General features: G+C 47.4%; 1 protein-coding gene across 1 annotated transcript; it reads left to right on the top strand.

The window, feature by feature from the left end:
• The first annotated feature begins 9,385 nt into the window (after positions 1-9,385).
• GLOD5 (glyoxalase domain containing 5) lies at positions 9,386-18,860 on the top strand. Its single transcript, XM_059911484.1, is given in 5 exon segments — positions 9,386-9,470; positions 13,640-13,777; positions 17,088-17,206; positions 17,208-17,238; positions 18,524-18,860. Coding segments are annotated over 5 exon segments (480 nt in total). The 5' UTR covers positions 9,386-9,407; the 3' UTR covers positions 18,653-18,860.
• Positions 18,861-24,252: the final 5,392 nt, after the last annotated feature.

Below are 24,252 nucleotides of genomic sequence, written 5' to 3' on the forward strand. Positions count from 1 at the left end.
AAAAGAGCAAGTGGGCTTTGGGCTCACTTAATGCTGACCTAGAGGCCCCAGATTCCTCTTACCTCTCTCCCCTGAAATATCCCAAGGCTGACAGGACTTCTTGGTGTCCATAATTACTAACACTTGCAAAGTACCTACTACCTCGAGTGCAGGAAAGGGAGGAGGGGGCTCCAGAGTGGCTAAATTGCCCGAGGTCATCCTGCCAGGGGGTGGCAGAGCTGCGATCCCAGCCCAGGCCATCCAACGCTAGAAGCCAGGCTCTTAACCACTGTCAGTCCACACTGACCTGTGCTGGTGGGGCACCCCGGTCCAGAGACCTGCCTTCCTGAGTGAGTGAGTGGGGGCTGGCGGCCCAAGTTTCCCGGTCTGGTGAGGGGCTGCGTCTCTCAGGCACAAGCCAGCCCTCAGCCTGTCCATTACACATGACTGTGGAGCTGCGCTGGGATATTGTCAGGCTGCCTATTTCCTTATCTTGCTTCTGCCTGGCTGGGCTAATCTGAGCCTCTGCAACCTGCCTATTGCTCTACGGTACAGTCTGCTACCCTCAACTCCTTGGTCTTCCCACGTTAAAATTGTTCATTCTCATCTCCAAGAGCTTTACACGTGCCACTGGCACATTCTGTCTCCCGGTCTTCTGCTCCGTTAACTCCTTATCCTTCAGATTTCGACTGATATGTCACCTACCCAAGGACTCCTTCCTGGCATCCCCAACTGTGGAAGGTTAACTAATAGCCCTACAAAGTTATCCACCTCCTAATCCCTGGAACCTGTGAATGTTCACTTATACGGAAAAAAAAAAAAAAAGACTTTGCAGATGTGATTAAGTGAAGGATCTGGACACAGGGAGATTATCTTGATTATCTGGTGGGCTCTAAATGTAACCACAAGTGTCGTTATAAGAGGGAGGCTGAGGGAGATTTGACATAGACAGAAGAGGAGAAGATGCACACACAGAGGAGGTGGCAGTGTGACCATGGAGGCAGAGATTGGAGTGATGGGGCCACAAACCAAGGAATGCCAGCAGCCACCGAAAGCTAAAAGAAGCAACAAATAGATTCTCCCCTAGAGTCTCTGGAGGGAGCGCAGCCCTGCCCATACCTTGCCTTAGGACTTCTGGCCTCCAGAGCTATGAGTGAATACATTTTTATGTTTAAGCCACCATGTTTGTGGTACCTTGTTACAACAGCCCTAGGACACCAGTATACCCTCTTTGGCTCTGTTGGTTGCCCCCCTTTAGAACACTCCTGATGAGGAATATTAATGCTTAGCTGCAGACTCATCCAGCAGATTCTGAGCTCCAGGAGAACAGAAGCGGGTCTGCCAAGTTCCCTGTTGTATCCCCAGCACCCGGCACCAGTGCACCCAATAAATACTGAAAAGGGAAGAAAGGAAGGAAGGGAGGGAGGGGGTAGGCCATCCACAAAAGTTCTGGTTTTACTGAGAGGGAAGCTGTGGGGACAAAGCCTCAAGATCAGAAGAACAGCTTTGACTGAGCCCTGCTCGCAGGTGGCAGTGAAACAGTGGACAGAGGGAGGCTGGAAGGGCCACCAGAGAATCTGCCCTTCCCCCAAGGACTCTGAGGCAGGAGCAGGGACACTGAGTGGGCATCAGCTTCAAAGCTTCAGCTGCAATCACTGGCAGTTCCTAACTCCCCCATCCCTGCCTCCAAGGGCCTCCCAAGGTCCCAGGAATGCAGACCTCATCTTTCTCTTCTGTCTTTCTTGAACCCACTTAGCCTCAGCAGTAAAGTCCAGCAGACTTTAGGGCTGTAAAGTCCAGCAGCGGCCATCCTGTCTAAACTCCTCACTGAACAAATGGGGAAACTGAGGGACAGAGAGGGCCAGGGACCTTTCAAGGTCACTTAGTGTGACATCAGTAACAGAACTGAAGCTGGAAGCTGAAAACTGGACCCAGATGTGAGCCCCTGCTCTTCCCCAGGAGTCCCTTGTACACACTCAGAATGACCTTTTCAAGGACAACCAAAATGACCTTGATCCCAGAAGGACGAGAGATCCTTGCCCCTGCCAGGTGGAAGGAGACACGAGCCAAGTAGCCTCTGGACCTTCCCCACTGAAGGAGTCAGTGGACCTTCGCTGTCATGTAGTGAATTCCACAGCCCAGCCCCCATGTCCAGGTCAAGTCTACAGGGCCACCAACACATGGTGTGTCCTTTGAAACTTTTGACCTCAACTCCCTCTGGTACAGAAGAGAAACCAAGGTCCAGAGAGGGCAAGGGACAAAACAAGCCACACAGCAACTCCAATGCAGAACTAGGGCTAGAACTCGACTCACCTTGCCTCCCACTCTGTGGTTCTATGGTAGATGCTTCCCACTGCCTCCCCTACTGTCCTTACCCCATTCCCTCCCTCTCTACTACCTCGTTCCCACTCTTTTCAGATGGTAGATGGAGACCCCCTGTCCTTAAAGAGGATAAGTTCCTCCCCCAGACCAAGTGAATAGATTATGATTCATCTAAATCAGTCATAGTTATTTTGCCTCCTTTGGAGAGTTATAAATTGGGGGAGGGGGACATTTGATGCTGTTTTGGCCAATGAGATATGAAGGATAATCTATAGGGAGGGCTGTCCATCTCAAATAAAAAGACAATGCATCATTAAGAGAAAGCCTTTGTCCTGATCCCTTTTTCCTGCATTGGATACAGATGTCAAGGGCTGGAAGTGCAGCAGCCATCTTGGGGCCACAAGGCAATAAGCATGAAGACAAAAGTCAGCATGCTAAAAGACGGTCAAGATGAAAGAGGGAAGGAAAAATTTGACCCTGCTTACAATATCATTGAGCCTGGGACTGCCCACCTCAAATTTTCTGGTAATGGGAGGAAATAAACCCCTCTCACTTGAAGGCACTCTAATAGGGTTTTCTGTTACTTGCAGGGAGAAGAATGCTTTACTGAGAAAGACCCTTTTCATATAATCTCTTAACTACCCTTTGAGATGGCCAGGCTAGGTTCTAGCATGTCCTTTTTATGGACAAGGAAACTGAGCTACAGAGCCTATGTGGTTTAAATGTCTGGATCTGGTGGAAAGGCAGGCATTTTCTTTTCTTTTTCTTTTTTCTTTTTTGGCCGTGCCACACTGCTTGCAGGATCTGAGTTCCCCAACCAGGGACTGAACCCGTGCCCTTGGCAGCGAAAGCACAGAGTCCTAACCACTGGATAGCCGGGGAATTCAGGCAGGAATTTTCTTTGGGGTAGAAATAACACTCTTTAAACAAGCACTGTCCCAGCACACTGTGTGGGCCTGTGTCATAGGAACATCAAATGGCCCTGAAGGTGGCATGGTTTGGGAAACCCTGGCTGCTGCCCCACTAGCCCCAGGGGCTTTGTCCCGGAAGAAGCACTGGGGCCAGCACTGGGGGGAAGGAGCATGGTAGGTCTCGGTTACAACAACAGAAAGTGCCTTCATTCTAAGGAGAAGAAGAAATCCACTGTTGGAGACATTTAGTGAAATCAAAGCTGTCTTTAATCCATCTATAGAAAGTTGTGGCTGAATTCTACCAACTCTAGATGTACCCCAAAACCCATTATTAAAGCCAAACCAAGCTTCGGAGCACCACCACTTCATTCACCTCTGGGTCTCTGAAGAACAGGGTCCCATGTCCAGGGCCCCCCCACCCCCGGCAATGGAGCCAGTGTCCAGCTTGGAGGTGCAAATGCCCTCCCAGCCCCTCACCCTGGCCAGAGCTCTGCCTGCTGTAAAGGAAGGACAAGCAGCTCCTAGAAGCCAGTAGGCCCTCCCAGAAGAAGCCTCCCCTGTCCATGGGCTCCTCAGCTTGCAGAGCCCATTTCCACAGAGGATTCGATCCACACAACACTGTGTATGTGTTCAGGAATTAATTCTCTTGCAGTAACAAACCAACACCACAATGTCAATGGTTTCACACAATAATAAACATCACAGACTACTGTGAGTGTTCCTGGTTGATAGGTGGACTTCCATGTGGTGGCTGAGAACCCCGGGGTCCTGGTACACTGTGGCTTCACTCTCTGCTGGGGCTCTAGACCTCCAAAAGATGGACAAATGCAAATGGAGAAAACACCACTGTTTGTTAAGGACACACGTCATTTTAGCTCAAGTTCCATTCAGCAGGACTGGTCATATGACCCCATCCCGGTGCAAGTGGGGGTGGGAAATGTAATTTCTGGCTGGGCAGCTGCTTTGCAACAGCTCAACATTAGGGAAGATGAAGTATGACTTTTGGAGACAGCCAACTGTCACTGTGATACCCTGTCAGATGGGTATTACCCCCAGGAATCTCAGGCTGGTGCAAGCAAGTGACTTGTTCAAGGTCACACAGTCAGATCCATGATTACAAACTTGGTGTCCACTCTCCCAGATCCTTGCCCCATGCCACTGGGCCAGCCAGTTCACTGCTTTGAATTTTAGGAAATGTCTTAGGCCTGGTGCTTTATTTTACAAAGTAGTTTTTTTTTTTTTTAATGTGGACCATTCTTAAAGTCTTTATTGAATTTGTTACAATGTTGCTTCTGTTTTATGTTTTGGGCCATGAGGCATGTGGGATCTTAGTTCCCTGACCAGGGATTGAACCCGCAACCCCCTGGATTGGAAGGCGAAGTCTTAACCACTGGACCGCCAGGGAAGTCCCTACAAAGCAGTTTTAACTTGAGAACTTCACTTCACCCTCAAAATGTCTTGGCAAAGGAGGTGGGAAATAAGTGATCCCCATTTCACAGATAAAGAAACAGTAAGATAGGGGACTTCCCTAGTGGCACAGTGGTTAAGAATCCGCCTTCCAATGCAGGGGACACAGGTTCGAGCCCTGGTCTGGGAAGATCCCACATACTGCGGAGCAACTAAGCCCATGTGCCACAACTACTGAGCCTGCACTCTATAGCCCACGAGCCACAACTACTGAGCCCACGTGCCACAACTACTGAAGCCCACATGCTCTACAGCCCATGCTCCGCAACAAGAGAAGCCACTGCAATGAGAAGCCCATGCACCGCAACGAAGAGTAGCCCCAGCTCGCTGCAACTAGAGAAAGCCTGCGCGCAGCAACGAAGACCCAACACAGCCCCCCCCCAAAAAAAAGTATATGTGTACATTCAAAATTCCTAAATACAGTAGATTTCAGTGTCCTTGCTCTCCTAATCTCAGTGGAGGTGTAAGACTATACAATGAAATTAAAAAAAGAAAAAGAAAGAAACAGTAAGATAAACTCTGAAGATAAGTGAGAAGCCCAGGTCACAGGCACTACAGACCTTCCAAGCAATAGATTATAGATGTTTCCCTTCCTCGGGCATCCCCAATGTGGACAAAAAGAGGCAGTCTGTGGGTCTTACGTGGTGATTAAAAGTGAAGCACACATTGTAGAGCCTGTCATGCGTGTGGCTTACGTGTGTTAAAGGATAAACTGAGGCACGTTTAAATTTTCAGGAGTTTATTTGAGCAAACATTGAAATTGGGCAGTGCTTTGGAAGTGGTTAGGAGTGCTCCACGACAGGAGCTCCAGGCAAGGCTTTTATAGGGCAGATGTAGAAGCAAAGCGAGATTATTTGATTGGCTAGAGATGAAGAGGGTGTTTATTTGGGAAAACCCAGTTGGCTGTTTGTGATTGGTTTTTCTTAAATTTCGATTTCTTGGATACAAGTGCATTGACTCTGGCTCATGTTGGCTGCAAGGCATCAGAGCCGCCTCAATCTAATGGGCTCCTTGTTTAACTACTTGAACAGGTGGTATTTGAACTTTCCCTTCTTCATCAGTGGTCCCCGAATGCACACCTTCAGCATCATTCTCTCCCCAGTCTGGACTCCAGGAGAGTCCTCTCCCTATTCTGTGACACCATGAGTGTGCACACTACTGTGTGTGAGGCCAGAGGTGTCCCCACCCCAGTGTGTGACCCCAGGGGTATCCAAACGCCAATCTGTGTGACCACGGTTGTGTCCAAATATCATTATGTGTGACCCCAGGAGTGCCCACCCCCCAAGCTGTGTCACACTAGCAGTATCCACACCCCAGTCCCAGTGATCATGAGTGTTCAAACCCCCATATGAGTGACCCCAGGAGTGTTGACTCCCCAATGTGTGTAACTCCACGAATGTCCATTCCCCAATATGTGTGACCCCCATGAGAGTCCAAACACCCATGTGTGTGACCCCAGAGCCACCCACACCACAGCCTGTCACCTCAGCAGTGTCTGCTCCCCAGTCTATACCGAGGAGTGTCCATCAACTACTCTGTGTGACCGCAGCAGTGTCCACACCTCAGTCTCTAGCCCCAGGGGTGCCGACTCATCATTTCTTTGACCACAAGAATGTCCACATCCCTTTCACTGAGATTATAGTGGTGTCTACAACACAGCCTATGTGACTGTAGGACTGTCCCCACGTCAGTCACTATGACCCCAGGAGCATCCCGTCCTCTGTGGAACACCATGGATATTCATACCCCAGTCTGTGCAACACAAGGAGTGTCCAGTCCACAACATGTGTGATTTCAGGAGTCTCCACTTCCCAGTGTGTTTAACTTCCAGAGTGTCCCAAACTCCCTCTGTGTGACCCTGGGAATGTTTACTCTCCAGCATGTGTGACCCTTGGAGTGTTCACGCCTCTGAGTGACCTCACATCTGTCTACACTCCAGCCTGAGTGACTCCAGGAGTGTCCAAACCCCCATCTTTGTGGCCCCACATCTGTCCACACCCACTCTATGTGACCTCACTGCTGCCCACACCTCAGGCTGTCTGACCCCAGAAAAACACATCCCAGTCTGAGTGACCCAAGAGGTTCTATTCTACAATCTGTGTCCATGCCCCAGGCTAACTGAGCCCTGGGGTGTCCACTCCCCAGTATGTGTGACCCTACGAATATCCACTAACCACTCTGGGTGACTCAGGAGTATCCACCCCCTACTGTGTGTGAGCCCAGAAGTGTCCACATACAGATCTGTTTGACGCCAGGACCATCCACACCCTAGTTTGTTTGATTGTAACCGTGTTGACAACACTAACCAATCTGACCCCAGAAGCGTCTACACTCCACTCTGTGTGATCCCAAGAGTGTGCCGTGTCCAGTGTGTGTGACTCCAGGAGTGTCCACGCCCCAATGTGTGTGACTTCTGGAAAGCCCGACCCCCATTGTCCACTGTGTATTCTGCCTCATGTGGACGTCACACTCCTGTCTATATGGCCCCAGGAGTGTTCACACCCAACGCTGTGTGACTCCAGGATTATCCACACCCCTGTCTCTGTGACCCCAAGGGTGTCCACAGACCAGTCTGTGTGGCCCTAGGATTGTCCACACAGCAACCACCCAATGGTATGTTCTGAGACGGTACTAGATTCCTCAGCGCTGCCATTCCTGCACACCCTCTGTGGGTGTGACCTGGGGGGTTGCTGCTCAGGCCTGATTCAGGGGATCCCTCTGTCCCTAGCTCCCTCCAACACCATAAAGTGGTCTCTTCTATCCTTATTTCCCCTCACGCTCTCCAGGGGACCATTCGGTTTCCATATCCCCCTCCCCAGCCACACGGACGCGTGCACACCCACATCCCCAAATAGACAGCCCCAGCCTCAGCCCCTGCAGGTCTTGTAGAGAGCAAAGGCCAAAGCAGCCAGCCTCCTGCTGCAGACCCTGCCCCACAGAAAGCAGTGGAGAAGAAGCCAGTAAAGGCACCACTGATGAGAGTGAAACCTTCCAGGACCTTGTGAAACATCTAAAATTGGACACCCTCCTCCCCAACTAGAATGTCAGCTCCACATGGGCAGGGACATTTGTCTGTCTTGTTCTCTGATGTCTCCCCAGCACCTAGAACAGTGCTTGGTACACAGACCTCGCTCATTAGGTGTCTATTGAACGAATGAACCCTTTGACCTAGCAACCTCACTTCTAACTCGGAAATGTACACACATGCACAGAACTGTGTGGGCAAGGCTGGTAGGAGCAAACAACTGGGAGAACCTTGTAAATGTCCATTTCTAGCCAATGACTGTTGCAGAGTGAAATGAATGGTGGGGGTTTACAATGTACCACAGAGCCCCTGCCCGATGTGATGCAGAATGAGTGGGACCTGTGTGTGCCTCTGGGGTAGGGGTGCCTTCCACAGGACATGCTGTTGACAAGGAAAAGTAGTGGGTGGGAGATGGTTATGGTGACACTGCATGCTCGTGTGTGTGTCTGTGTGTGTGTGCATGTGTGCGGGCCTGTGTTTGGAAGGAAACACCAGAAACTGACAGCAGTGGTCATTTTTGGAGAGTGGAATGGGGATCACCTGTGTAGTCCATATACTTCATGTGTTGTTGGAACCTTTTATACAAACCTATATTCACATATTATTTGTGTAACTCTTCATAAAGGAAAATCTTATGCAAAAAACAATATGCATAGCACAGAGCATTTGTGTGTCTGTCTGAGTGGGTATCTGGGGTGTGTCTAGGTACAAGAATCTGAAACTCACATGCCCCAGGGGCTGGACAGGTCATCCTCAAAAGAGAGGGCGCTCAGCTCAAGGTAAGGCGAACAGCAATGGGGTTGATGAATGTTCCCTCTCAGCAGTGAAGGGTGAGGGTGGGGTTGAGAGAGGGGTGGGGACGGGGAGGACTCCAGGGCTCACACCCCAAAAGGATTCAGAAACATTGCACCCTGGGACAGAGAACACTTAATAGCTTCGCCATCTTGGCTTGGTAACAGACCCATTATAAGTTAGAGTGGTTATACTCTAACTCGGGCTGTTCCTAACTTCATACCCTGGACACAGACTCCCAAACAGATCAAAGATCTCACATTCTGGAGACACACTCTAAATAGATCAGAGGCCTCACACCCTAGCATAAAGGTCCCCCCCAAAACTTTGGGATGGGTGGTTTTTCTATATTACAAAGTAATCCCTTATTATGGACTGAATGTTTGCGTCCCCCCCCCAAATCCATGCCTTGAAGCCCTAACCCCCAATGTGACGGTACTAGGGGCCTTTGGGAGGTAATTAGGGTTAGATGAGGTCATGAGGGTGAAGTCCTGGTGATGGCATTAGTGCCCTTATAAGAAGACACCAGAAAGTTTGCTCTTTTTCTATGCCATGTGAGGACATGGCAAGAAGGTGGCCATCTGCAAGCCAGGAAGAGAGATGTCACCAGAACCCAACCATGCTGGCACTCCGATCTTGGACTTCTGGCCTCCAGAATGGTAAGAAAATAAATTTCTGTTGTTTTGGCCACCCTGTCTATAGTGCTATATTATGGCGGCCTGAGCTGGCTAAGACACACCTTAAGCTTTTACTTTCGAGGCCCTGAGTTTTATGTCAGAGTCCTTATACTTGCCCCGTCTACCTCGGTCACCACCAGCAGTCCCCAGCCCGTGGCCCTCCCATTCCTGCCCCTTGATCTCCAGGCGCTGAGCCAGAGGGTTGTCCGGAGGCCGGGGGCAAGGAAGCCTACCATGCCGCGCCATCTGCCCTCCAGGCTGCCAGCCAGGATGTGGAGCAGGATTTCGGAGAAGCAGGTGAACAGGGTGGCCCATGGGGGTCTGGGGCACGGGTATTGGCACCGAGGCTGGGTATTCCCAGCCGGGCCTGGTAACCTGCTTCCCTTTCACGTGGGCTATCCCGGTGTGCTTTCGTCCATTTTCCCGTCCTCTCTTCCTTCCTCTTTCAAAGACAAGCAGAGGGCAGCAGAGGGACACGGAAAGCCCCTGCTCTAACACCCAGTCTGCCGTCAGCACGGCCGCCAGGAGTGGGCTGCTGCTGCACTCGGCTCCCGGCTCCCTCGGGGCGGTTCCCGGGAGCCAGTTCAGCCAGGGCCATCCGGATGGGGTGGGGTGAGGCGGGGAGGGGCCAGGAAACAGCGCTGACCTTGAGGTTTGCTAGAAGAATTCCAGGGGTCCCTGGCTCCCTGAAGGAGACCTTGAAGAGGACTGTGTTGAAAGATAGAAGCCTTCCCTGTGGAGGAGGCAGGAGGGAGAGAATCATATTTTGGATACTCTAGTGTATATATATTTACATATATAATACACGTATATACATATACGGTTGTTGTGAGAAATAAAATGGATTATATTTTGTGTAGTGCTTAGAACAAGGTTTGGCACACCGTAAGCTTAAGTGATTACTATGTCTTGCTTGTGGAAAGGGAATGCTGCCTGCCATTCCAGTAAACAATGAATGTTGCCTGCCCTCAAGCCATCAGCCACGGTACCCCCAGCGGTGCGCCCTGGGGGAATTTAGGACAGAGAAAAACTGGATACTGGCCCTAGAGAGTTAACATGCATATCTGAGAAATGATTTCAATGAGCCCAGACTCTTGCATCTTCTCATACATAAAGCACTAAAATCATTAACTTGGAATGTCTGCTTTTTGTGATTAGCAGTAATCTTTTGATGTTTGACTACATGGTTGTTTTGGGGGTTTTTTTCAGCAAAAACTCTTATATATCCAGGCTCGTCCCTTACCTCTTTGGGGCAGTTCCTGAGAGCTATCTGCGAGGCTGTCTTCTGGGCTACAGTCCTCAGTCCTCAATAAGGTCCTGAGATAAAGCATAACTCGCAACTTTTAGGTTGTGCATTTTTCTTCAGTCATCTTTTTCAAAACCAGCCTCCAGAACCTCACCTTGAAAACCCTGCATGATCTGGCCCTGCCTTCCCCTCCTCCTCCTGCCTCACTCTTGGATTCTAAGCCACATGGGCCTTCTTCCAGTTCCTTAAGAGAGCCAGCTTTGCTTATCCTTGAATTTGCAAGGATGGAGCTCTGCATCTGCAAAGCAGAATCCGGGGAGTGAATGTGAGCTAGCAGGGCATTGAATAATGGGAGGAGTAGGTTGAGCTGATTTCCAAAAACTGATCAAAGTTGGGGGATGTGGCTAAAGCAGTGCTTAGGGGAAATCTGTAGCTCTAAATGCCTATAGATCAGAAAAGTTGAAAATCAAGTACCTAAGATTTCATATCAGGAATCTGGAAAAGTAACAGCAAATTGAACCTGAGAAAGTGGAAGGAAGGAAATTATAAAGATAAGAGCAGAAACTGGTAAATTGGAAAACAAACATACAACAGAGAAAATCAATAAAGTCAAAAAGTGGTTCTTTGAACAGATTAATAACCTATTAGTAATTTCTGTTTTTTCCTCTTAATAAATTAAGAGAAAAAATACAGAATACCAATATCAGGACTGAAAAGGGAGTGCTATTACGAATCCTACAGACATTAAAAGGTTAATAAGACTTTTTTAAACATATGACTTTATTTTCAATGAAGCCCAAACGTCAGTCATTTTCTCATTCTACTGCTTCTGTGTTCATATGGATCCTCTATATCCATGAGGACAGCAGAACTCAGGAATTTTGCTAATGCCTCCTTCACTCATGAAAATAGAAAAGCACAGTACTTTTTTAAAGCTGGGGCTCAAGTGAAATCAATTGTTTAAAATGTAATGGTTTGAAATGGAATTGAACACAGTAGAATAGAACAGGATAAAATAGCATAGGGTGGAATGGTATAGCATGGTGGAATGGAATAGAATAGAATAGAAGTCAGATTTGTGCCAGGCACTGGGCCTAATTATTGTAGTAGATATTCATTAACTGAACAAATATGATTGAACATCTGCTAGTTGTTTGGGATTCAGTGGGGAACAAAACAGAAATCTCTACTCTTACAAAGCTGATATTCTAATCAGGGAGACAGATATTAGCATGTGCAAAAGGCTTTGAGGCTCACACTGGTCAGAATGGCCATCATCAAAAAATCCACAAACAATAAATGATGGAGAGGATGTGGAGAAAAGGGAACCCTCCTACACTGCTGGTGGGAATGTAAATTGGTACAGCTACTATGGAGAACAGTATGGAGGTTCCTTAAAAAACTAAAAATAGAGCTACCATATGACCTAGCAATCCCACTCTTGGACATATTCCTGGAGAAAACCATAATTCAAAAAGAGACATGCACCCCAATGTTCACTGCAGCACTATTTACAATAGCCAGGACATGGAAGCAACCTAAACGTCCATCAACAGATGAATGGATAAAGAAGTGTGGTACACGTATACAATGGAATATTACTCAGCCATAAAATGGAACGAAATTGTGCCATTTGCAGAGACATGGATGGACCTAGAGACTGTCATACAGAGTGAAGTAAGTCACAAAGAGAAAAACAAATATCATATAATATCGTTTATATGTGGAATCTAGAAAAATGGTACAGCTGAACTTACTTGCAAAGCAGAAATAGAGACACAGATGTAGAGAACAAACGTATGGATACCAAGGGGGAAAGGGAGGGTGGAATGAACTGGGAGATTGGGATTGACATATATACACTACTATGTATAAAATAGATAACTAATGAGAACCTACTGTATAGCACAGCAAACTCTATTCAGTGCTCTGTGGTGACCTAAATGGGAAGGAAATCCAAAAAAGAAGGGATATATGTGTACATATAGCTGATTGACTTTGCTGTACAGCAGAAACTAATACAACATTGTAAAGCAACTATACTCCAATAAAAATTAATTTAAAAAAAGGGGCCTGAGGGCTAAAGGTACAAGGATGGCCCTTATGAGGAACAGGCAAAAGGACAATGTGGCTTGGAGTTCAAGAGCAATGGATGAGGCCATAGAGATTGGGGGTCGTGGTAGAGAGTCTGGAATTTTAACAAGATGACCACGACATCATCATCATCATCATCATCACTGTTAACCCTTACAGCACTTGCTATGTCAGGCATTGTCCTAAGCCCCCTCCTTTTTTTTTGGTCACCCCCCTCACAACCCCCCCCACCAGCCTGTGGAATCTTAGTTCCCCGACCAGGGATCGAACCTGGGTCCCTGGAAGTGAAAGCGCTGAATCCTAACCACTGGACCACCAGGGAATTTCCCCCAACTCTTTTTTTTTAATTGTTCACAACAGTCCTATAAAACACATATAAAATCATGCCCACTTTCCAGAAGGGGAAACCAAGGCACAGAGAGTAAAATGTCAGTCTGGCTCCAGAATCTTTTATTTTAACCACTATACTCTGCAATTTATGGTGCACAGGCATCTTATAATCCTGTAGCAGATGAAATGTAAATATACAAATTACTAAAGAATGCGAATCAAGAGAAAGATCTGGTGGGAGGTGTGCTGAAGGCAGGAATAAGGGGTGGGGCGGTGTGCCCTCCCACTGGGTGTCAAGGTTGATCTGTAGGCACACATGCCCAGAAACATTTATTGCATCTGAGATGCTCCCTTCTTGTCCTGTGCTCTGTTATCTTAACTGTAGAGTGAGAAAGGAGGGGACTGGGTTAAATTGGCCAATAAAGGGCTTGTACTCATGGGGTTGGGCCTCCTCTGTGTCTTATCATTTCTTACAAAAGAGATCAATTCCAGCTCAGGGAAAACAAGGGAGAGTTTGGTTTTGGTCTCCACTCCCCTATCTTCACCTCTATCCCTCTGGAAGGAGGAAAAGAACAAGAAAACAGTGGAGAGTGGTCGTGGCAGACACATGGACTCTTGTGAATCCACACATGAGCAATAAGTACTGAAGACTCCTCCCAGGACTTTCCCCTTGAAACGGGGGTAGAAGGAAGTATAGTCACCGAGGAGGTGAGAGGAGGCGGGGAGAAGGAAACACAGGAAACACGGGTGTGACCAGTGGTAGTGTGGTCTCTTCTCTTTTTTTTTCTTTTTTTAGTCATGGAGGGACAACAGTCAGGCCCCTTCCCTGTGTCTTATCCATAAACTTGACCACATTGTGATGATAGTAAAGAGCATCAAAGACACCTCTATGTTTTACTCTCAGATCCTGGGCATGGAGGTGATGACTTTCAAGGCAATCACTTCCCCAAATGCCAAATTGCAGGTGGGGTAAAACTTGATTATACTATTTTAAAAAGTAACTTAGGGCTTCCCTGGTGGCGCAGTGGTTGAGAATCTGCCTGCCAATGCAGGGGACACGGGTTCGAGCCCTGGCCCGGGAAGATCCCACATGCCGCGGAGCAACTGGGCCCGTGAGCCACAACTACTGAGCCTGCGCGTCTGGAGCCTGTGCCCCGCAACAAGAGAGGCCACGATAGTGAGAGGCCCGCGCACAGCGATGAAGAGTGGCCCCCACTCGCCGCAACTAGAGAAAGCCCTCGCACAGAAACGAAGACCCAACACAGCCAAAAATAAATAAATAAATTTATTTTTTTAAAAAAGTAACTTAAAACTCCAAAACACACACACACACACACACACACACACACACACACACACACAAGATCTGTGAGAAAAATTTAAAGGTTCAATGGAGAAGATTCCCAACTCTGAATAGTAGGACTTTCAGAGAGAGAATGGAGAAAAAGGAAGGGAAGAAATTACCATAGAATAATGCAAGAGAACTTTCCAGTCTTTATATGGAAAGGGTTAACTGAGTATCCGGCACACTGACACCTAGATATGTTCCTATGAAATTACAGAACATCAAAATAAAAACAAATCTCCTAGAAGCTTTCAGAGAGGTTAAAAAGAAAAGTAGTTCAACTACAAAGGAAAAGGAAATAGGCAGATTTCAGATTTCCCAAGAGTCAGAGACCAGAAGACAATTGAAGAACAACTTCAAGATTCTGAGGGAAAACATTTCAACCTAGAATTCTGTGACCAAACTATTAATCAAGGTGAGTGTAGAAGGAAACATTCTTAGACATAAAAAGACGCAGAAACTTTGCCTACTTGCTTTGAAAATTACTTGAGAATATGCTATATCAAAATGAGTGATTAATCCAGGAATAAGAAAGATATCAAAGTCAGGACACTGTGGATCCCAAGAGGAAGATCCAGAAAGCTACCTAGAAAACAATCAGTCCAGTTTGGATCAGGAGAAGGGAAGGTCTCAAGAAAAAGAGCTTCAAGGTAAAAAGGAGGTTTCCAGAGACTGACTACAATCCTTGAGAATTTGGAACAACTTCAAAAGTGGGAGATGCACAGACACTGAATGTGTCTTAAATTGAAAGGGCCCATGGAATGGCAAACAGGGTAAAAAATGTAAAACTAACACGGAATGCTATGCATAAAAACAGAATTATGCAATATCAGACTGGATATATACATAGCAAGATGGACAGCTCTTAAAAAGATCATGCTGAATGAAAAATGAAGAAGCCAAATCAGGTCTATAGCATGGTACCATTTATCACATACACACATAAAAAAATACACCTTTTACAATAACTTATGAAAAACCGAAGGATGAACATCAAACACATTAAAATCATTGCCCAGGGTGGAAACAGGAATGAAGAATGGAGATAAAAAGATTAAACATACAAATAAAACTAGAGAAGGGTCTTGCGTGGCCCAATAATGATAGTGAGGCATATGAAGCCTCAACCCCCGTTATTTGGACACACTTGAGTGAAATTTCAGTACATCTAGGATCAAGAAAAGTCCTAAGAGCTGCAGTAGTGGAGGGTGGATGCATCATCTATCAAAGGAATGAAAAACAGATTAACATCAGACTTCTTATCAGCAATACCAGACTCAGGAAGACAACGAAGCCACATATTTAAAAGGCTGTGAGGGGACTTCCCTGGTGGTCCAGCAGTTAAGACTCTGTGCTCCCAATGCAGAGGGCCTGGGTTTGATCCCTGGTCAGGGAACTAGATCCCACATGCATGCCGCAACTAAGAGCCTGCATGCCACAACTGAAAAAAAAGATCCTGCACGCTGCAGCTAAGACCTGGCACAGCCAAATAAATAAATATTTTTTTAAAAAATAAAAAAACAGGGACTTCCCTAGTGGCGCAGTGGTTAAGAATCCGCCTACCAATGCAGGCAACATGGGTTCGATCCCTGGTCCGGGAAGATCCCACGTGCCGCGGAGCAACTAAGCCCGTGCACCACAACTACTGAGCCTGCACTCTAGAGCCCGTGAGCCACAACTACTGAGCCCGAGTGCTGCAACTACTGAAGCCTGCGTGCTGCAACTACTGTGTGTGCCTAGAGCCTGCGCACCGCATAGAAGAGTAGCCCCCGCTCACCACAATTAGAGAAAGCCCCAGCACAGCAATGAAGACCCAAAATAAATAAATAAAATAAATACATTTATTTAAAAAGTAAAAAATTAAAAAACTTTTAAAATAAAAAATAAAAGGCTGCAGGAAAATAACCTACAACCTCAAATTCTATACTCAGCCGAACTATCATTCAAGTGAAATAAAGTCATTTTCTGATAGAATGGATGTAGTATCCATCATGGTGAGATGAAAGGAACATAAAAATGATTTTTTTTAAAAATGGCAGAAGTTGAGAGGCTCAGGAGAGGGAGGCAGGATGAAGAGGATAGTCGGGCCAATGAGATACTATGTTCGTCCATCAAAACATAAAGACGAAAGTGGGTTATTTTAAAATTGTAAAGGAACCAAAAGAGGAGCTAAAACCAATGACAGAATTCTGTTGGGAGGGGTAGTAATGTGGATGAGCTAAATTCTCATTTATCTTAGCGGGAAAAGGATAGAAAATGTCTGAAGTTGCCAAATCAAGACATAGTGGCACATCAGTTAGGGATTGTTTGGAGGCACGTGGGAGAAAATTTAACTACCAGTGGGTTAAATAAAATAGAGTTTTCTTTTTCTCTCATTCAACAATCAGTCCAGAGGTAGGCAGGCAGGGCTCAGGCAGTGGCTGGAAGGAGGAAGTGAGTGGGCAAAAAGCATCAGCTTAGTGGGGTGGGGAGGTTCCCAGAAGCACTGCTCACAGCCTCTACTGACATCTCATTGTCTGGTCTTACATGGTCACCCAGCAAGGAATGCTGGGAAATGCAGGTTTTTAAAGCTGGGTGTACAATAAACCCCACTGAAACTTGGGTTGTGTTTAAAAGAAAAGGGGAGAAATGTATATTAAGTAGACAGATTGCAGTCTCTGCCATGGGTAGTATAAACATATTATTTGGTGGTATGGAAATAATTTCCAGAAGAAACACATACACACGTTGAAAGCAGTTGCCTCTAGGGAATGAGACAAGCGTGGGACAATGGGCTGCTGTTTTTCATCAAAAACCTTGTTCTACTTTTTATTTTTTAACCTTGTTGAGGTAGGTAGGGGGCTTTGCCTCACACTCATCTTGGAGGTTTAGTTCCAGGTTGTTTTCTCTCCCCAAATAGGGAGACCGGAAAGCATTGTGTTTTGGAGACCAGAAATTTAACCTCCACGAGGCGGGAAAGGAATTTGAACCCAAAGCCGCTCACCCAGTTCCTGGCTCCCTGGATATATGCTTGATCACAGCCTTTGGAGGAAATGGTCCAGCACCTTGCGGTGAGTCAGACTTCCATCCTCTTTTGAGAAAGCTGCTGCAGATGCAGTGAAAACAGAAGCATGATTCAAACTTCAGACATAACAGGTTTCATCACATCCAGATAAGATCTATGCACAATTGTTTATTCACTATTTTTATTGACATCATTTTTCCCTGTAAACAAATGTATTTTTTTTTTTAATAAACTTATTTTATTTATTTAGTTTTGGCTGTGTTGGGTCTTCGTTGCAGCGCGTGGGCTTCTCATTGCGGTGGCTTCTCTTGTTGCAGAGCACGGGCTCTAGGTATGCGGGCTTCAGTAGTTGCAGCATGCGGGCTCAGTAGTTGTGGCTCGCGGACTCTAGAGCACAGGCTCAGTAGTTGTGGCACACAGGCTTAGTGGGATCTTCCCAGACCAGGGATCGAACCCATGTCCCCTGCACTGGCAGGCGGATTCTCAACCACTGCGACACCAGGGAAGCCCACAAATGTATTTTAAAAGAAAACTTTACGTCACCCTTGTGAAAAAAATTATACCTAAACTCTATTTATATAAATACATTTATGTAAAAAGACAATGTTCAACCAAGTAAATGAAAACCCATTATATCTTGGCATAAAGGGGAGGTAACTGTAAAAACAAACAGCTATAAAAGCATCACAATGTCATTAGATTATAGCCACTTCCATTGCCCCCACTCTCTGGGCCTGACAAATTTAGATTTGGCAAGTGGTTAAGGACTTCACATCCACCAGAGACTTTCTTCTTTGTATAATCAGAGGATTGAAAGAGGATTGAAGAGGGAATAATTTCTGGCTCCTGTTATTTAATTTAGTGTCCTTGTAATACTTAAAATGATTTCATTTGAAGGGGTCATTGGTTCTCCTTTTGGGGAACACAGATTGAGGTATTAAATACACTTCATGCAAATTGACCTGGACTCCTTTGGAAAATATCAGTGAAAAAGTCTGGTTTGGAAGGAAAGTGGGTAAAGCATCGGGATTAAGGGTACGGACTTTGGCCCAGACTTGCCTGGGTTTGAATTCTGACTCTGCCACTAACTAGATAACACTAGGTACATTATCATCCCCATTTGACAGATGAGGAAACTGAGGTACAGAGCAGTTAGGTACTCTGCTTGAGGTCATACAGCTAGTAAGTAGCTGGAGCAGGGTGAGGGAGGGGAGAATGGTAGGAGATGAAGTGAGAAAGATACAGGGGTCTTCTAGGCCACTGTAAAGAATGAAATTTGGTCCCACACATGGACTGTGACGAATGACTTTTGTTCTCTCCTCCCATTTCAGGCTTGTGATGTCCCCATTGAGGAGGGTCCAGTCCCCAGAATGGGGGCAAAAGGGGGCAAAAGTATGTCCACCTACTTCCAAGACCCTGACGGAAACCTGATTGAGGTGTCCAACTACATCTCCTTGTGATGGAGGCTAGCTCTCTGCCATCTTGTCCCCTGCTATGTCGCCCTCTCCCTTCCTTCCTGCAAACCCTCGCCCAGGCCCAGGAACCTCTAAGGACTGAGGACTTAGGCACTTCACACATCCTGCTGGAGGATCTGAGGCAGGTTTGGGACCAACATGTCTGAGTGTCCTCCATCCAAGCTGCCCCAATAAATTAATAACTTTCAATTAATATGAGCTCTTCATTAATTACTGTTTCAGCTTTATGTATGGGTGTTTGTCTAGGACTTGAGGTCTCTGAGCTGTTTGGGGGTCAGTGACCAGGGTACGACATCGCTGAGGACCAAATTTAGGGTCATCGCCTTCGGATTCAAGGCCCCTGACAGATTTCTCCTTGTCAGTGAGCCCATCCTTTTTCATCCTTTTTGATTCACCTCACTCCTTCCAAGTGCTGCCTGCTGTTTCCTCCACCACACTGGCTTGACTGAACCCCAAGATCTCTGTGATTACCATGGGGCCTTCACAGCCCAGATGATACTACCTTGTCCTGGAGCGCCTTACCTGGTCTCATCCCCAGGGAATGTGGCACTTTCTACCTTTGGATCTGGTACGTTCAGACTCATCTCAACTGAGGCTCAGCTCCTGACAGAGTAGACAGATGGGACAAGAACAAATTTCCTCTGTTTCTGTCCCCTTCCCCCACCATTCACTCAGTCAGTCAACCAATAAACATACATTGAGCACCTACTGCGTGCTTGGCCCTGTTCCAGGCATTGGAGACACAGTGTTGAACAGAAGAGATAAGCACATCTATGTTCGTGGAGCTGCCATTCTAGTGGGAGAGACAGAAAAGAAATAATATTAAGTAAGGAAAATGTCAAGTGTGTTAGAGGATAAGTGCTTTGGAGAAAAAGAAAATATGGAAAAGTGGTGACACAGATAAAAATCACTGGGGCAGTTTCCAATGTGTAATGGGATGGTCAGGGGAAACCTCACTAAGGAGACATTTGAGCACAGACCTGAAGAGATGAGGGAGGGAGCCGCGCCAATAGCTGGAGGAAGAGCCTACCAGGCAGAGAGTACAGCCAGTACAAAGGCCCTGAGGCATGAAGGGGCCTGGCGTGTGTGTGAGGAACAGCGAGGAGGAGGAGGCCGTGCCGTGGAGCAGAGTGAGTGAGGGGGAACCGCAGGAGGTGAGGTGGGAGAGGTGGAGGCACAGATCGTGTGAGGCCTCACGGGCCATGCAGAGGACTCTGGCTTTTACCACGAATGACAGGGGAGCCGCAGGAGGGTCTTGAGCAGAGGAGGGCCATGATCTGACTTAGGATTTAACAGGCTTCCTCTGGCTGCTGCGAGGAAAATATAGACTGCAGGGTTGAGGGTGGAAGCCGGGGGACCCTGAGGAGGAGGCCACTGCAGTGGTCTAGGTGAGCGATACTGGTGCTGGCAGGGGAGGTGATAAAAAAAAATGGTTAGATTCTGGAGATACTCTGAAGACGGAGACTGGATGAGTTCACCAAGAGAGAAAATGTCAACTAGAGAAGAGGCCCAGGGACATTTAGAGTTCGGAATCAAGAGGAGGAACCAGCAAATGAGGTAGGAAAAGAGGAAAGGGGAGAGTACGGTCCCCGAGCAAGTAAGAGATGGATGAAGGAGTACATATGAGGATCTCCCGGAGGTGAGGGAGCCCCTAGTCCTGTGGGCTCTGGTCTCTAAACAGTCTCCAGGTGGTAGTTCAGCCATGCCCTATGAGTAAACTCCCAGGGAGCCCCCAAAATGTTGGGAATAGAGGATGGTTAAGGATATGAGTTTCAGCACACGAAAGGCTTTGCCAAAAGCTGTAGCAGGTTTCTTGCCTATTTTTACAAAACAGCTTGCCTTGGACCCAGATGTTATATGCCTAGAGATAGATGATTTATGGAAGGAAGGAAGGAAAGAATGGAAGGGAGGAAAGAAGGAAGGAAGGGCAGCAAATGGGTGGATAAATGAATAGGTAGGTGGATGGATGGATGGATAGATGGTTGGGTAGGTGGATGGATGGATAGACTGGTATCCCCTGCCCCAGGAAAAAACTCTTCCACGTGTGTGTGAACAGAGAGAGGCATATGAGTTTGTAAGTTACAGGTTTGCTGTAATAAGAAAAAGACTGAAAACAACCCAGATGTCCATCAGCAGATGAATGGTTAACCAAACTATAGTATATCGATTCCATGGACTATTACTTGGCAATAAAAGGGAAGGAACTTATGAGGCCATCATTACTTCCTACCAAAACCAAAGACATAATTAGAAAAGACAATTATAGACCAATATCTCTTTTGAATATAGATGCAAAAATCTTCAACAAAATATTAGTAAATAGAATTCAGTAACATATAAAAGGATTATACACCATGACCAAGTAGGATTTAGACAAGAATAGTCCAAATGCCATGGGCTTGGACCAAGCTCTGGAGCCCCAGAAGATGCCAGGAGGGAGGGAACCAGTCAGGGAAGGCTTCCGGGAAGAGAGAGGAAGAAAGGCCGTTGGGGCTGAGTCTCAAATGGAGGCCTGATGGAAAGGATGCTTGGCCCAAACACCCACCCCCACCCCTGCCCCCGCCCTCGTCGGTGTCCCCCAAAGCCTGGCCTGGCCCTGCCGATTCCCTTATCTGCCCACTCCCAGCTGCCTCCCTGCTGGCTGAACTGCCGCCACAGGCTTCTGGGCCTATGCCCCCTCCACAGGGATGGGGGAGGGAATGGGGTGAGGCCTGGCCTCAGAGCCACAGGGCTTTGGCCCTTGATGGAGGCAGAGCCCTGAGGCCCCCACTCCCCACCCTTTACTTCCCTTCCTGAGCCCTTTCTCTGCTCCAGTTATGAAGAAATGGACTGTAGGTCCAGCAGCCAAACCCTTGTCTGAGACATGCCTCCAGCCTGCCCTTCCCAAGGGGGGGCAGCTTTCCCTACCTCATCCCAACATTGCAACTGCTATTTCTAGTAATAGTAACAATGAGGAGAGTTACCACTACAGAGCTCACCATTTATGGCGTGCGGGCAGGCTCTGTGTTGAGTGGCCTTTCAACAACATTTGAGGTGGATTCTATGATTATACCCATTTTCCAGGCAAAGAAACTAAGGCTCAGAGGGTGGCCTCCCCAGGAATCATGCAGCAAATCAGTCAGAGCTGAGACAAGAACCCAGGGCCTTAGACGAACATTATTTCTCTGCACCTACTCCCAGTCTAGAAGATGGGGGCAATTATATGCACTTATACCACAAGGACCTGGTGAGAATAGGATAAAATTATGCATGGAGACCATTTAGCACAGTGCCTGAGGTGGCAGGGCAAAATAATGCTGCTGTTGTTATTATATTAATGCTAGGAAAAGTATTAGTATCAGAATTATTATTATTATTACCATTAGAGTTGTCGATAGAATTTAAATGAATAATAATTATTAGTTCTAGAATTAGTATTAATATTCATAAAGTACTCGTGTTAGATTACAGTTAGTATTATTATTACTGTCACTATTAAAATTAGCATTAGTGCTCATATCAATATTAGAACATTAGTAATTAGAATTAGTACTGGTATTGGTGTCAGCATATTATTAGCATTAGTACTAGAATTAGTAGTAGTGCTGATAAAAAAGGGCCAAATACTATCCTTCGTATACAGTAGGTACCCAATGAATAAATAAGAATACTTAATATTTATTGAGATTTCAGAATCAAATGAGTTAAAATCACTTAATGGATTAAATCTCATTTAGTCACCCTAATCACCCTATGGAGTAGCCGCTATTATTACCCCATCTCTTCAGATGAGGAACTGAGGTCCAGAGAGGACGGTAACTCACCCAAGGCCACACGCCAGTCGGTGATAAGGGCAGCCTATAAATGAGGGTGGGCTGGCTCCAGAGTGGATGTCCTGAAACCATCGCCACTTGAGTCAGAGGAGTCTTTGTCCTTGTTCTTACTGACGAGGGCTTGGCACAGAGTGGGGCACAGAGCAGGAGCTCGATAAATGGCCTTGCTCTCTTTCCTCCTCAAATCTCCCATTTTGCATATGAGGACACTGCGGCCCAGAGAGGTGAGATGAGGATGGTAAACTCCCTCTGGGGTGGGCCAGTGAGTGAGCAGACCCTACTGACCCAGGGCTCCAGCCTTGCCCTCTGCCCTTGGTGGGTCTCAGTCTCCTCATCTACAGAACGGGTGGTCAGGGGAGCTCCCTGTCCCATGGAGTCCCAGGGCCATTGACTGGTTAGTCTTACCCACTGTCCTACAGGGACCCAAGTTGGACACCTACTGCATACATGTGTGTTCAATGATTTTACATGGGGAAAGTGCCCAGAACAGGCCAGGCACAGGTCTGTGCCAGCAACGAGACACTGGTCCTTGTCACCGTTGTTACTATTTGGGGGAGGTAGGACAGGGCAAGAAGGTGGGGACTGAGGCGCAGGGCCCAGTGACTCTCTGGAGGTCCCTCTCAGCAAGTTGAGGGCAGAGCCACAGGCCACATGGGTCCACATCAATCCACACCCCCTCCCACCCCACCCTGGCACCACCTGCCCAGGGCATACCCCAGGCTGCTGCCTGGAGTCTCATGGACTTCCTCTCAGACTCTCTGTTTCTGAATCTCTGTCTCTGTCCCCCTCTCTACATCATCTTTTTCTCCCTTCTCAGATTCTCCACCTGTATCCTTGGCCTCTGTCACTTTCAGGCTTTATCTTTCCCCTTCTGTCCATCTCTACCTGTCTCCCACTCTCTTTGCCCCTCTTTCTATCTGTCCTTAACTGTCTCCGGCTCTCTCTGTGCATCTCTCACCCCTCTCTGTCTCTCATTCCTTTCTGTGCCCTCTGTCTCCTCCCAGCTCTAGATCTCTTTCTCTCTGTTTATCTGCATCTCCCCATTCCCATCTCTCTGTCTCTCTGCCTCTCTCCCTTCTCTATCCCTTCAATCCTCCTTCCCTTCCCCCACCCTATCCTACTCAAGGGCCCACAGAGGAACCAGCCCCAAGTCCCACCTGTTTCCCGCCTCCAAAGCCGCATGGCGGGCAAGAAGTTGAGGGCAAGGAGTTGAGGCCGCTGTCCCTGGGTGTCCCCCACCGAGCCCCGCCCCCCATCCCAAGACAGCCTGTTACCACCGCGGAGCCAACAGCCACACTGGCCTCCATCTGATAAGACTTATCTGCTGCCCCAGGGCAGGCCGGAGCTGGCGTAAGCCCCAAGTGGGGCGCTGAGTGAATGTGCCTCTGCCTCCCTCCAGTCCTGGCCTGGTCCCCAGGGTGGGCCTGGGTCCTGAAGATGTCCCACGGACATCTTGATTCAAATTCCCACCAAACCTCTTTGAGCCTCATTCTTGTCACCTGCAAAATGGGTACAGTCACATACCTCCTCTCCCTTTGGCCAGGAGGACACATACATAAGGGCCCAGCCCACACCTGGCTAAGCACACAGTAGGGGCTTTACAAACACTCACTGAAAAGCCCAGAGGGGTCATGAAACCACATCTGCTATTTTCATTTTATCTTGGCTTCAGCCCATTTTGTTTGGCTGGACACTGAAATCCACAGAAGCCCAAGTCAAACAGGGTCCAAGAATCCATGGGGTGGGCAGGTGGGGTGGAGGAAGGCCCCCACT

This window comes from Balaenoptera ricei, chromosome X (assembly GCF_028023285.1).
Source record: "Balaenoptera ricei isolate mBalRic1 chromosome X, mBalRic1.hap2, whole genome shotgun sequence".
In the NCBI taxonomy this organism is placed as follows: Eukaryota; Metazoa; Chordata; class Mammalia; order Artiodactyla; family Balaenopteridae; genus Balaenoptera; species Balaenoptera ricei.